This window comes from Etheostoma spectabile, chromosome 4 (genome assembly GCF_008692095.1).
Source record: "Etheostoma spectabile isolate EspeVRDwgs_2016 chromosome 4, UIUC_Espe_1.0, whole genome shotgun sequence".
Classification (NCBI taxonomy): domain Eukaryota; kingdom Metazoa; phylum Chordata; class Actinopteri; order Perciformes; family Percidae; genus Etheostoma; species Etheostoma spectabile.
In genome coordinates, this window is record NC_045736.1 from 36,418,790 (window position 1) to 36,434,037 (window position 15,248).

Below are 15,248 nucleotides of genomic sequence, written 5' to 3' on the forward strand. Positions count from 1 at the left end.
CCCACACACACACACACACACACACACACACACACACACACACACACGTAAAGAAAACACTCAGCACTACAAAAGTGTTCCTCCACTAATGCCAATCTGCCGACCCACGAAAGGTTGTACTTATGTACCTGTGAGGTCTCTTTTGTCATACAGTAATCCCTTAACTAAACATGAACCCGTTTCTGACCAGAACTCTATAACAGAGTCTGAATCCTCAAACAGCCCTTTGAAGAAGGGCCAAATTTCCTAATCTTCCAATTTACCAAAATTGTTCAAATTTTCAAAAAAAAGTCCCCACTTTAAAAAAAAAACTCACTTTAAAAGAAAGTGAGGCTCTCGCTTTCTAACTCACTTCAGAAATGTTTTCAGTCCAAACTATTTAACCATGAATGTATGTATAACCAGTTTAAACTCAAACTGAACAGTTCAACAGAGTGGAGAATGACTCTGACACCCCCTCCTGGTTGAAACTGCCCCAGAGGAGCCACCTCCGTCCTGGTTTCCTCACGTTTTAAGAATATCTGACCAGCGCAAGGCTGCCAGTATTAGAAAATAAATAGAATTTCGCTTTTTGGAAAATAAATAAAACAGAAGAAAAACATGTCTGTTTGAATTAAAAGGACAAATTCGACATGACTGAAGCTGCAGACTCACATTTGTATTTGCATTTTAGAGGAGGACAGATCTCTACAGACTGTCCACACTGTACCTTCTGTGATCTGAAATCTTTAGAGGTACAAATAAATAATATTCTCTTGAATTGTCCTAATGTTTTGTACTTGTAATGTAAATTGTCTAAAGATACCAGAATACATGGAGACATCAACAAACACAGATGTAACGTTCATCAGTAGCAGACGTTTTATTACAATGTTTTCATGTTAAGGTTAAGACGGATCGTTCCTTTTTACCCCCTAAAAAAGGTCATTAGAAACTCACACATACATAGATCAAACTGACAGAATATTATTTAAATTCTTGTAGCGACCTCAACGTTTCCACGGGTGGGATTCAGCAGGCGTGTAGGATATTTCTATTTGGAGAAAGGTATCCTGGGTTTGACTATTTCACTCAGTGTTAACATCAAACAGCTTCAATAACGAGTTGGAACATCACGATACACAATATCCAGTATATAATACTGTCAGAGTGGAATGAGCGGCCATTTCAACCTAAAACCTACTTAAAGTGGAGCTTAAGGGAAAATGGGTGTTAAGGAGTCTGACAGCCCATCCAGACGGTGAGATATCCGTCTGCACCGCATCACGTATGGATGCACCATAGACTGTATATTTATTAATATTAACGGCCTAAATGATGCACCTATCAAACCTTTTCAGCCCCTTTACAATACCTGAGCTTTGGGTGTCGGACAATACAGATAACTGACTCTATACCAGAGCTGCACAATTAAGCGCTATTGGACTAATGCAATATTAAAATTACGAGGGGGGGGGGGTTGCAATGTGTCAAACCATTCTGAATATAGTATTGTGGTGCTGCAGAGACGTCCTAGCATACCAATCATTCCTACAGACTAAGAAGAAAACATCTTTGTTTGGTTCGAATCCTCGCAAAACTTACCCTACAATCATTTCAATTTTTATATTTCCCAATGGAAATGAATGATAAAATGATCGATCCCTCCAATATGGTGAATACTATCACTGTACCAGAAAATAATCGCAATTAGATATTTTCCTCATATCATACAGCCCTATACTGGGGCTTGCATAAGTGTATACACCCCTGCTAATGTTCATTAAAAAGAGGAATGAGAAAAAAAAAAAACTTTTGGAAATTAATCTCAACGCCTTAATTAAAAAAAAATTGAAAAATCCAACCTTTTAAGGACACCAATATTCTTTGTGAATGAATAATGTATTGTAAATAAATAAATGTTCTTCCTTAAAATACAGGGGGCATAATTATACACACCCCTATGTTAAATTCCCATAGAGACAGGCAGATTTTTATTATTACAGGCCAGTTATTCCATGGATCAGGATACTATGCATCCTGATAAAGTTCCCTTGGCCTTTGGTATTATAAAAGCCCCCCCCCTATCACATACCATTCACCATACATAGAGATCGGCATTGTTTTATTTCAGTTAGCCTAATAGCTGGTTTGATTTGCATTGAGAGATGATCTCTATGTAAGGTGAAGGGTATGTTATGAATTCCAAAGGCCACTGTATGTGTGTATTTAATAAAAAAAAATGGAAGTAATAAATGTAGTGATTTGTCATTTATTATTTAAATAAATCATGTATGGTGCACCAGCAACTTGGTTAAAAATGTTCAAAATTAAGAGGAATTACATTGAGTGTAAACCTTTTAAATGCAGCAACAGATTGATCAAAACTTTTACAGGATTTTAAATTCCAGTATATAATGTAGATATTATATAAACATAGAATTAAACAGATCAGCCCCATTTTCACTGATACCAAGTAGGGGTGGGGGAAAGAAATCTTTACAGTATTGCGATATTTTCAGTGGTAATACTGTATCAATACACAGGCGCCAAGTATGGATCTTTTATCATATATGTGTTGGTTAGTTTGTCCCATTTTGCAGCAATACAAATGAAGTGATATGAACAAAGAGAAATGTATCTTTTTAGATGAAACAGATGTTGACAAGGTTTCCTTTTGGGGACATCATTTGAAATTGGGAAAAATTTGTTGTTGGAAAAAAGATAATAAATAGCAATATATTGCAGAATATTGCAATAATGTTGTATCATGGCATAAGTATCGTGATGACATCGTATAGGGAGGATTCCCACCCCTAATACCAAGCCAGTACCAGCTATTTGAGTCAGTATCGACGTGATATTAGTATCGGATCTGTGCATCCCCACTGGCAATTTTACATATTGTCTAATATCAGAAGAAGGCAATTCTACATTAAAAATTAATGGTTACGCCTTTTCTGACCACTGTAAAAAAAAAAAAAAAAAGTTTAATGGGTCACTTTTAACTTGTTAAGTCAGATCCGTCTCTAAAATGTTTTTAGTGGACAAAAAAATTTGGGGGGGACAAATGAGGACAACATTTAAATAGAAATGACATCCAGTAATAGTTTGTTGATGATGATGATGATGATGATGTATCAGTGGAGAGTATCCCTCACAACAAGTTCAGGCATCAACAACAAAATCGGTTGTAAAATCCCTCCCTGGTACACCCTCTTCTTTTAGGTCATTACTCACTTTTCGACCCAGCGCTGTTGTCCAGCCGTGATGGAGCAGCTGACATCACAGAGCATCACAGAGTCCGATCGACAAAAAGCATGAAGCAGTCCATGAAGCCAGGTCTGAAAACAGGCTTTATCGGATCAGTCCACTCTCCTGTTCTTTGTCTTCCCCCTCTGCATCCCTCTTCTTCTTCTCCTCCTCCTCCTCCCGTCTCATCCTCTCCTGCTCTTTCTCCAGCTCCTGCTGCTCTTTGATGTCTGCCTCCTTCAGTTTCACCTCCACGTCTTCGGGAATCTCCACCTCCAACAGGTTCTCCATCCCCTGCTCCGGCTCGTCTCCTATCAGCACCTGGAGGGAGACCGAGGATCCAGTTGCCAGTTTTATTATTAGGTCCACCTACTTAACGCAGTCCTATCCAACAGCCCTAAGACATATCCTACACTCGGGTGTTGATGGAGATCATCTTTGGAGTTTCCAAAGTATGTTTAAGTACAATTTTCTGTTGAGCAACTGTTCCATTAAACAGGTGGAGATTTGAACTCAACACCTGAATTTTAAAAAAAAAACGTCCCGTCTGTACTCGGAACAGATTTCCCATCCCTCCCGCAGCCTTTCTCTTTATACATCCAAGGCCGTTCTACTGTCCTGGGCACGAGCACCAACGGAATAGTGTTGTGTGTTGATTTCAGGAACCATGTTGTTTGAGCACATCATAAATCTTGGCCAGAGAAAGTCAAAAATGAAATCATTGTTATTAATAAAGTACGAATGTGCTAAAATCTGCTACGCTAAAAATCTGGTAACGAAAATCTACAAGATTCTGAGGCTTTTTCTGACAAAATTTCAGGGTTCCCATGTGGTGTGAGTATATGGCGTTGTTACTGACCTCATACACTTAACTTATACATTTTATTCACATTCTATTGTTGCGGTTATTATTATTATTGTTGTTCATTTTGTCTTATTTGTATTTATATTTTTCTCCTCCTTATGTATCTATTGTTAATTGCCATATTTGTTCTTACATTCACCCACATTCATTCATTTAGTTAGTGTGTGTATAGTCTCACATTGCCTGACCTCAGACAGCGCTGTGGAGTAAGGTCTGGTTACATCACGGATATATTCTGGCATAGGAGAAGAGAAAAAAAAAAGTCTGGGGAGGCGCTAAGCTCCGGACGCAACGGTGACTGTGCAAAATAGTCTCAGCAAGGAACTTGTTTTGGTGAAACAATTGCACCTTGAAAAAGAAAACGAAAAGAGTATTTAATGAATGAACTGTTCACACAATACAGTAACGTGAGCTATTTAAATTAGATACATGGTCAAACGTCATACCAGTGTATCACCGTGTGTTGTTTGTCCATAGCAAATTCCACCAATCAGTCCCAAAACGTCCCGGTTAGAGAGGACATGCCATAAATAAATGCCCTGTAAATCTTTATAATCATTCCCATAAAGAACCAAGCGGGCCCACCTTGACGCAAAATCGAAATTTTCTTCATAATTTGCTATTTTCAGCGTGTAGCGTGTGGTTGTGGTTTCCCATAGCCATGAGATTTTAAGAATGGCAACACACACACAGAGTGGAAGGTGAGGGGGAGATGTACTTCCGTTGATCCGGACTAATGTGTGTGAAACATAGGGGTTTGCTTACAGCTGTAGAAGGCAGTTCTTTTTTTGGTGTCGTTGGGCAGAAATCCCATAAAAATCATTTTGACATTTTGTAATTCAAGTGGTCCGAGAAAACTTCTACGCCTCCACTGGGCTCCGTTTTCAGGCTTTGGTAAGTCTAGCCGTGATGGGAGAGTTTGGCCAATCACAGGTCCTTTCAGGGGCTGGACTGGCTGGTCTGTACGTGCACTACTGAGAAGGTAGAGCTGCAGAAAGAGGTCTCCCTCTACTTCAAATCCTGGCGCTTTTTTTTTTTGAATAAAAAGTATTAAAAAGATTTTTAAAAAGTAATACACCAGGGCTTTTCCTGACATGTCTAAGTGCCTGCCGTGACCAAGGTCTTTTGTTGTGCTCAACACTCATTTTCGCTCCTGATCCAGGACATTATCGGGCTGAAAGCAGCTCGACTCAAACGCTGGAGGTTGAGCAAGCTGCTCATGTGAGCTCTTCATTCATTCATTCATTCATAAAACAGATCATGGTTTCATGCTTCTGTTTACTGTGTGTGAATTAAGTTTAAAAAAAAGGGTGTGTTTAAGGGCAAAGTTAGGTCAGTGGTAGAGAGGGCGCGCATGTACTTGGAGGTTTAGCCTCGACGCAGAGGTCCAGGGTTCAAATCCGACCTGTGACGACTTCCTGCATGTCTTCCCCCTCTCTCCCCCCCTTTCTCACCTAGCTGTCCTATCAAAAATGTGTGTTTCTGTTTTCATTTTGCACCAGAAAACACTCCATGAATGATCAATGCACTTTGTCTGTTTCCTGTATTAGAATGACAGGAGCACAACAACCGCATATTATTGGATTTATTAATTTCTGTTTTATTTATCTTTGTTCAAGACGCAGAAAAAAAGAACCTCTCATAAATATGTATCGTAATTTTATAGTCCAAAATACTGTATGATTTGATTGTGGATTGGGAAGTGGAAGGTAGCTTAAAATGCAAACATCCAGTTTTGTCGCCCAACCGTTAACAGTAGAAGCACAAAGACATTTATAGAGCGCAGGGCTGTCCCCTCTTAGTCGATTAGTCGACTCATCTGTGGTTTTGGTCTTAGTCGACTAAGACTTCTTTAGTTGATAAGTCATTTTTTATGCTTATTCATGATTAATTACTCATTTCCAAGAAACTTATGAGCACATTTCTGGTGAACACAAGATTTAAAGTGGTCCTTTGCGGGATTAATTGTGTAGTGACTCAGTTTTACAGATTGTAAATTATCTACATTTGTATTGTGCTTTTCTAATCTTAACCACCTCTCAAAGCGCACAGCTCTGTCATCCATTCATTGATTAGTCGACAAAATCCCGTAAGTGTTAGTCAACTAAGAATTTCTTTAGTCGAGGACAGCCCTAAAAGACAGTAATCATAATTTGGTGGTTAAGATTCAAGTTCTTATCTTGCAGATAAAAACCATGAAGCTCTGTATAAAATCGGAGTCTTGTGCTCTCTCGCCCCCCCCCCCTTTTTCCTCCTATCACTTCCTGGAGGTGTTTCTATGGTTGGAGTCACCTGCTGCCTCCATGTTCCTGCTAGACACTACAATTCTCCATGTCTCTCTCTCTCTCTCTCTGTCTGTCTGTGTCTCTCTCTGTCTTTCACCCCCAACCGGTGGAGACAGATGCCCCCCCACCCTGAGCCATGGTTCTACTCGAGGTTTCTGCCTCTTAAAGGACAATTTCCTTGCCTCTGTTGCCTAGTGCTTGCTCTTGGTGGAACTGATGGGTTTAAGTAAATAACATCACAGAGTACGGTCTAGACCTGCTCTTTTATGAAAAGCGCAATGAGATAATGTTGTTTTGATTTAGCGCTATTTAAATAAAATGTATTTGTATAATGATTAGATCTTCCCTACCTCGACCAGTTTCTCACAGGCTGCTGTAACGAGGACGTCCTTCTCCCAGCGGTGGAACTCTCTCATGATGCAATAAACGTTCTTGTCTTTAAGTGTGTTCCGGCCGGCGCTGGTGGCCGTCAGCTGCAAACGAGGCAAACAGTAAAGGGCTGAACATAAAAACATGAGTGTACATGTGTGTGTGTGTGTGTGGTCCTGTTGGGTCGTACCAGTAAAAGGGTCTCCAGCAGCATCTTTCTGATGTCGGGGTCTTCTTCTCTCTTCTTGTCCTCGGGGAGGTACTGCAGGTCCACAGGGAGACCTGAACATCACGTCAACTTCTGTTAGTCACAACCAGCGGGTCTCAATACTTCCTGACTTCCCTGTAGTCTGGGTAAGCCCCGCCCACTCGGCCGGCAACTGGATTTTTCCCTGGAAACCTGCATGTTTTAATTCGCCTGCCTTCAGCTCACAATTTTGCGGGAACCAATCACAAACTGGCTTATTGACCCGGTGCAATATCGGCGGGTTTACCACGATGACGACAGAGAAGCGACCAAGCAGCTTCTTGTTTTAATTCAACATAGCGGCAACCGAAGCGCAGCAACCCATTGATCCCACCCGGATCGTTGGTCTGATTGGTTGAAGGACTTTCCAATTGCGTACAGAGTCATTTGAACTATGCCCGTTGGTCCCGCCTCTTTTGCAGGGAACATTCAGAGCAGACTCCCCAGACCGATGCTCAGTCTCAGATCTATTGAGCTCGGCTTGGTCTGGTGTGGCCAGACTAACTTCCCTGCCCACTCAGCCCCAAGCCCATTGGTTCTTTCTCAAGACACACAGTACATCTCTATAAAGATTCACAAATATATAGTTTAAATAAAAAATAAATTAAAAAAAAGGCTCAGTAGTTTCCTAAAGCAGGTGGCCACTGTAGTTTCTAATGTTACTCAAACAGGAGGAAATGCATTTATTGAGGATATTTTCAGTAGTGGACTAATCTGAATTCGGTGCTCTAGTGAATATCTCCAGCAGCAGTAAGGTGTATGTAGGGTTGAGTCAAAACAACATACATTGTGTGCGTTTGTGTTAATAAAAGAACATGTTAATCAGTTTCACAGTGTGGCTCATTGATGTGTTTTTGACAGTTTTTTGGACAATAATGAAGCTCTATGACACAGAGTAATAACATAGATCAGGCTTTGATAGACGGATACTTCTAGTAAGTGGATCAAACATATATATATATTTTTACATATTCATTTATAAATGTTTTGAAATTGTTAAATATCATTGTTTCTATAGAGATTGCCACTTCCTAAGACTCTTGAGGTTTTTTTCGGCAATTGTCCATCACATCTTTTTGTGAAACATATAACACTGTTTTAATGTTTTTGTTGTGATAATGAAATAAATCAAAGCAAAATCAATTCATTGTTGCTTTTGGACTGCATGTGGCATTTGTTGACAAAAATAAATACAGACAATATACCTTATCCTAGGGCTGGGCGATATGAAAAAAATCATACACCACGATATTTTTGACCAAATACCTCGACATCGATACCGGAACGATGTTGTAGTGTTGACAATTGGTGTTTTCACAAGATATTTACACAATGAGATTTTTGATGAATAACCATCAGTAATGTGGATATAATGACTAAATGGGTAAAGGCATATATTAGAACAGTCTGGTAAGTTCAGAAAATGTAAAATGTAAAAATTACTTTATTGTAATGCAGCCTTTAAAACCAGGAAATAACACCACTTATGTCATATTACGATATGACGATATCCAAAATCTTAGACGATATCTAGTCTCATATCCCGATATTGATATAATATTGATATAGTGCCCAGCTCTACCTTATCCTTTAAGGTAAGATCCACTGACTTGACTAAAACTTTTTAGTAATTAGAGACACACACTCACCCTCATTTTCTTCCTCCGTCAGCTCTTCTGGACCGGCCAGCGGCAGCAGGAGGAAGGGCAGGATGTCCACAGCGTCGCTTAGCAACCACTCATGATGGGCTGGACAGATTGAGGAGAGGTTTGAGATCAGATGACTTGAAGTACTGTTGCACGACAGCAGAGATGCCTGGAAGTCTCGGAGCTAGAGTCCAAGTCCAGTCTCACGTCTTTAGTTTTTAAAACCAAATCTTGTGATGAATGGCACACCAGACATGTGGGGTGTCCTCTCTCACGTGTGACTGCGCAGCAGCAGATACGTGAGGTATTACGTAGGTAGGTTATAGGTTACACAGGGAGGGGAATAACATCCAGCTCATCAGACATTTTGTAAAAATAAAGATTTTTCACAAGTTCCGTACCTCAAGTCTGAGTGGCTTTTGATGACAAGTCTCGGGTCAAGTCTGAAGTCAGTGTGTGTAAGACTTAAGTGGGACTCAAGTCTCAAGACTCGAGTCGCCATCTCTAACTCAGAGAGGAAAAGACGTTGTTGAATACCTGGTGTAGCATCTCTCACATTATTTATTCTTCTGTCTAATTACTATGATTATAAAAGTCAGAGGATCAAATTTCTAGGATTTCAGAGACACCTGAGCTGGTGTTATCTAAGGGGACAGAGACATGTAGAATACATAAGCCTCTTTAAAGAGACAGACACATCCTGCAAGAATGCGTTGTATTTCAGGCCGTCTTGAATGTTTCTTGGATGCATTTTAGCTGTTTTTATTTCGGATAGCTATCAGAGCTGACAAATTTTGCATGAAGTGACCTAAATTAGGTCTCCGTGTGTCTTACCGTGGTCAAAGCAACAGTTGCGAAGGGTCCCTATGACTCCACCCCGCCTCACAGCTGATGCCTGGTACTGAGTGAAGGGAAGCAACCTCTGGATTACACACCTGCCACACACACACACACACACCACACCACACACACACACACACCACACACACCAAACACACACCCCCACAACACACACACACACACAAACACACACACACACACACACCCACACAAACACACACAACACACACACACACACACACACACACACACACACACACCACACACACACACACACACACCCACACACACACACACACACAGACAGTGTATAAAGTACAGGCCAAAAGTTTGGTTACACCTTCTCATTCAATGCATTTCCTTTGTTTCCATGACTATTTACATTGTAGATTCTCACTCAAGGCATCAAAACTATGAATGAACACATGTGGAATGATGTACTTAACAAAAAAGTGTGAAATAACTAAAAACGTTTCTTATATTCTAGTTTCTTCAAAGTAGCCCCCCTTTGCTCTGATCACTGCTTTGCACACTCTTGGCATTCTCTTGATGAGCTTCAAGAGGTAGTCACCTGAAATGGTTTCCCAACAGTCTTGAAGGAGTTCCCAGAATGCTTAGCACTTGTTGGCCCTTTTGCCTTCACTCTGCGGTCCAGCTCACCCAAAACCATCTCGATTGGGTTCAGGTCCGGTGACTGTGGAGGCGCAGCACTCCATCACTCTCTTTCTTGGTCAAATAGACCTTACACAGCCTGGAGGTGTGTTTGGGGTCATTGTCCTGTTGAAAGATACATGATGACTAAACACAAACCGGATGGGATGGCATGTAGCTGCAGGATGCTGTGGTAGCCATGCTGGTTCAGTATGCCTTCAATTTGGAATAAATCCCTAACAGTGTCACCAGCAAAGCCCCCCACACCATCACACCTCCTCCTCCATGCTGCATGGTGGGAACCAGGCATGTAGAATCCATCCGGTCACCTTTTCTCCGTCGCACAAAGACACAGCGGTTGGAACCAAAGATCTCCAATTTGGACTCGTCAGACTAAAGCCCAGATCTCCACTGGTCTAATGTCCATTCCTTTTGTTTCTTGGCCCAAACACAACTCTTCTGCTTGTTGCTTCTCCTTAGCAGTGGTTTCCTAGCTGATAGTCTCCTCTTAACAGTTGTTCTAGAGATGTGTCTGCTGCTAGAACTCTGTTTGGTATTCATCTGGTCTCTAATGTCAGCTGCTGTAAACTTGCAATTTCTGAGGCTGGTGACTCAGATGAACTTATCCTCAGCAGCAGAGGTGACTCTTGGTCTTCCTTTCCTGGGGCGGTCCTCATCTGAGCCAGTTTCAACTGATGGTCCCAACCCCATTAATAAGGCAAGAAATTGCAGCACTATCAAAAAAGCAAAGGGTGGCTACTTTGAAGAAACTAGAGTATAAGACATGTTTTCAGTTATTTCACACTTTTTTGTTAAGTACATAATTCCATGTGTTCATTCATAGTTTTGATGCCTCAGTAATAATCTACAATGTAAATGGTCGTGAAAACAAAGGAAACACATTGAATGAGAAGGTGTGTCCGAACTTTTGGCCTGTACTGTATTTACAAAACAAATACCAGCGCTCATTACAGCTTCAGAATGTGATACAAGATTTAAATAAACGTTAATTTAACTCTAGCAATTTTGTTATTATTATTAAATTTATGTATTTCATCACTTGCAAAAAAACAACATATCGGCAAAAAACAACATTTTTAAAACATTGTGTTGTCATGTGAACGGCACTAAAAGGCTTTCAAGTTACACTTGATTACCATCCCAAATGACAAATTGGATAAATGTTTTACAGTGGGGGTGGGGAAGTCCATACTCCATGCATACGTGTCTCAAGCCCTGTAAGCTGGTTTAGCTGGCTGAGGGCTTGCTACCGTGACGGTGACGTTTGCCCGGTAGAATGGAGAAATTGACACAAGGTTGTGCGCTAACTTTGTTCTACGGCAGCCACTCGGAGGCTGCATGCAGATGTGTCTGCAGACATGTTTTTGTTAAATCAGCCTCGTAAGCGCCGGCACTGGCCGATGATCTCAAAATGGCATTAATCAGCCCGATTCATCGGTCCATCACTAGTCACTATCCTGTCTCTTTTCTAAATTCTGACAGTAGGATAGGGAAGGATCCCCATAACTTGCAAACTGCTGCAAAAAAGGGGGTTGACATCAGTAATGAAAAATTCCTAAAACTGGTTGACGCAGATTTTCCCTGTGTCTGACCATCAGTTCTTATCCTGCTGGGTAGTCAGTTACCTGTCCTTGTCCATAATGTAGTTTCTGGCCTCGGGCAGCTGTGTCAGGTTGGACAGCAGAGGACCCAGGTAGTTGAAATTAGCCTTTTTGTTGTACCCTTCAGTGCAGAAGACCTCCACCAGCTGAGCCAGACCGACCTCCTCCTGGAGGACCTGAAACAGCAAAGGAAACACTTCATCTCTCGTGGTCCAGCCCTTTGAGCTCTGATGACCCGAGAGGTATGGTGGCCCTGATTGGGACCAGCAGCTCACTGAAATATGGTGCAGTCAAGCTGGGACCCACCTGGAACACGGTCTTGCAGGTCTTTACATGGCGGGTCAGGTTGGACAGGATGGTGCAGATCTGATCAGAGAACAGGTACCCTGGATCCAGAACCCTTTTTAACAACACCGGAAGGATTTTGACATTGGCCAGCAAAACCTGGGTGAGACACCTCGAACATGTTTGTCTTCAAAGAATAAAACCAACACCGAATCCCCAACATCACCATCAGGGCCTAACAGTTTCTTTTTGTTGTCTTGTATTTGTATTATGTCCAATATTAACACAACAGCTTTCCTGTTGAGTTATTTATTACGAATTAATTAGTAAGAGTTACTTTAGACCGGATTTTGCTGATCAATCAAGACTGATCACCTGGTGCAGAGTCTCATCAGCTGACAGGTTGATGAAGATGTGGTAACAGTCCTTCACGATAGCAATAGAGGGGTCAGACGTCAGAGCAAACAGGGCCACAAGTAAGTCAGATTTCGAGCGGAGGAAGCGGCAGCCATCCCTGAAAAAAAGAAAGAGAGAGAGTTACTGGAAGTCTGCTGAGCAGAAATCCCAGACATAAAACAGCTTCATCATTTTATCTACTCGGGGTGTTGTACTCCTGCTTACATTGAGATTTTACTTTTCTTTTACATATGTAGCATGGGTGACAACAGGATGTTGTTGTTCATTTCCTGAACTCAATACCACAGTAATGAAAATCTAAGAACAGGAAGTCCACTTTACAACCCCCTGAACTCCCAGTGCCCGGAGACCTCTGCCACACATTTTCCTTCAGACATTCCTTTGTTCTGTCTTTTCACCCGTGGGCCCATGTGAGCTCGAACTTAAGACGGATCCCTGAGTTTGAACGAAGCGCTGAAGAAGTACAACTAATTCTGCTCGAGCCTTGTGTTCCCGACTTTGCCAAAAGTCGGAGTTGAAGGAACAGTGCCGTCACCATCTGGTGGTGACCCCGAGGCTTCACCTGTTGCCGTAGAGACACAGAAACAGCACCAGCTGAGGAAAGTGAGTTTCTCAGGCCCCTTAGGACCACCTCAGTAACACCCCATTGTCATCTTGGGAACTCCATCCATCCATCCATCCATCCATCCATCCATCCATCCATCCATCCATCCATGTCATACTTGTCTACCTGTCAGCAGGGTTGGTTTTCTCTGGGTTTTGTAGGGAAGATTTAGGGAAATTAGGATTCCTTTTAGTAACGTCTCCCTACCTAAATCTCTGCTGCTGGGCCTAGTTTTATCCATCTTGCCAAATACATTGTTCACCAGTTGTTGTTCACGTGTTCATCATCTGTTAGTTTTTATCCATTTCATTCACTCATTGTTGTTTGTTTAGTAGTGTGTATTCTCCGTAGTTCAAAAATAATACTTGGTTTTTGGTGGGTTTCAAGTATATTAGGCCACCACTATACAGGGTAAGGATGTCCTGATCAGTTCTTTTGGCCCCCGATCCTTGATACTTGTATTTACATAGATAATAGAGACATTTCTTCAGCTTAATAGAGTTAACTTTGGGCAGCTGGCAGTTTTGTAAAACTCATAGTGAACTCGCCATATTCCACTGCATGCTTGGTTTTTAGATGTATCAAATCGGCGGTGTTGAACGTAGTTCTATTGCTGCTGCCTTGTGAAACCATTGTATTGCAGCTAGATTTCAAGTGGATGTTTTGGTTGTTTTCACTTTCTAGTTGAAAATAATAAACTTCCACACTACTGACATCTTAGCCATGTAAATGAGGAATGCCAAGTTAGTGGCGTGTTTACGTTCTATCGCAAATTGTGCTCAGCTGACGTAAATGATGGCGTAAGGTGTAAACTACGCGATGGGGATGGGGATATATCCCTAGACAGAGTTATGGACTTCAGACCTTCAGATTATTAGACTGAATCAAGTTGTGGTTTAACAGTTTTTCTCTTTGACCGAGAGTGGTGCCCCAATCTCATTTCCTAAATATTACAACTGTTGATAGCCACAGTAAAGTGTAGGCATTCTAGGATAAAAACAACAAATTCATTATCACACCATTTATATAATCATGACAAGGTAAAAGCAGTTTATAAGATCCTACATGTCAAGTCTCACATTTTACCTGACTAAAACCTACATTTTAGTGCCTGTGATTGTCATTTGTGATGTGAAAACACACATCTGTAATGTGTTTCCTGCTCATAGTCTATGAATGAATGAAATCCTAACACACCGTGGAGCAACTCTCCTGTCAACCAGAGTGTTATCACATTGGACAGCAGTGGATGAGGGAAGCCCCATCAGTGTTGGCTTCAGGATTAGTTTAGCATTTGTTTGGGAGCGGTGAGCAGAAACAGGTCACATTATAATCAGAAGATACAATATTATGCTATCATCATCATCATTATCAGCCTCTTCCAGGGCGGCTGTGGCAGGGGTGTGTCAGTGGTAGAGAGGTTGCCTGCCAATCGGAAGGTTGGTGGTTCAATCTCTGGCCCTGCAGTCCCATGACGAAGTGTCCTTAGGCAAGACACTGAACCCCGAGTTGCCCCCGATGCTGCGCCATCGGAGTGTGAATGTGTGTGAGTATGTATCTGATGAGCAGGTGGCACCTTGTACGGCAGCCTCGGCCACAGTGTATGAATGTGTGTGAATGGTGAATGGTTCCTGCATGACGTAAAAGTGCTTTAAGTAGTTGTCAAGACTAGAAAAGCACTATACTATACAAATACAGCACATTTACCTGTGTCCAGACATCCCCAGGATGTAGCCTGTGGTGTGACCTTTGACATCAGGACGTGTATCGGGGGTTAGGAAGGAGAGCAGCTCTGCAGCCTCAGAATCACTCAACATCTTCTAACAGTATCTGACAGACAGCAAGAAATCCACACACAGCCATCAGCTTAAACAACAGTACACAGTCCTGCATTTATTACTTTAGTAAAAGTATATAAGTGGCTTGTAACAACAAATGTACATTATCAAAAGTAAATCCTGCTAACTCATCCTGCAGAAAAAATGTCATAGTCTGTGATTTGACAAATGATATATTATCAAAGTGAAGCTAGTTTTAACTACTTTATATACACTTTAGTCAGTATTTTACCTCTTTGGGCCTTGAACAGTTACTAAAATGAAAGATTAGAGGGGAAATGTCTCTTTTGGGTGAACAACAACAACTCATCTGTCAGAAGTAGTCCCAACTTGGGGCGCATGACATAT

At 41.5% G+C, this 15,248-nt stretch overlaps 1 protein-coding gene across 2 annotated transcripts in view; it reads right to left on the reverse strand.

Annotated features, from left to right (window-relative positions):
• Positions 1-2,230: 2,230 nt before the first annotated feature.
• Positions 2,231-15,248, reverse strand: part of hgh1 (HGH1 homolog (S. cerevisiae)) — a 13,500-nt gene continuing 482 nt past the window's right edge. For both annotated transcript variants that reach the window (XM_032514262.1, XM_032514261.1), the window contains exons 2-10: positions 14,770-14,892; positions 12,417-12,555; positions 12,063-12,200; positions 11,781-11,932; positions 9,478-9,578; positions 8,647-8,745; positions 6,941-7,032; positions 6,732-6,854; positions 2,231-3,552 (exon numbers count right to left, since the gene is read on the reverse strand). In XM_032514262.1, coding sequence (XP_032370153.1) covers positions 3,337-3,552; positions 6,732-6,854; positions 6,941-7,032; positions 8,647-8,745; positions 9,478-9,578; positions 11,781-11,932; positions 12,063-12,200; positions 12,417-12,555; positions 14,770-14,879 — 1,170 coding nt within the window. In that variant the 5' untranslated portion in view covers positions 14,880-14,892 and the 3' untranslated portion in view covers positions 2,231-3,336. The remainder of the gene's footprint in view (positions 3,553-6,731; positions 6,855-6,940; positions 7,033-8,646; positions 8,746-9,477; positions 9,579-11,780; positions 11,933-12,062; positions 12,201-12,416; positions 12,556-14,769; positions 14,893-15,248) is intronic.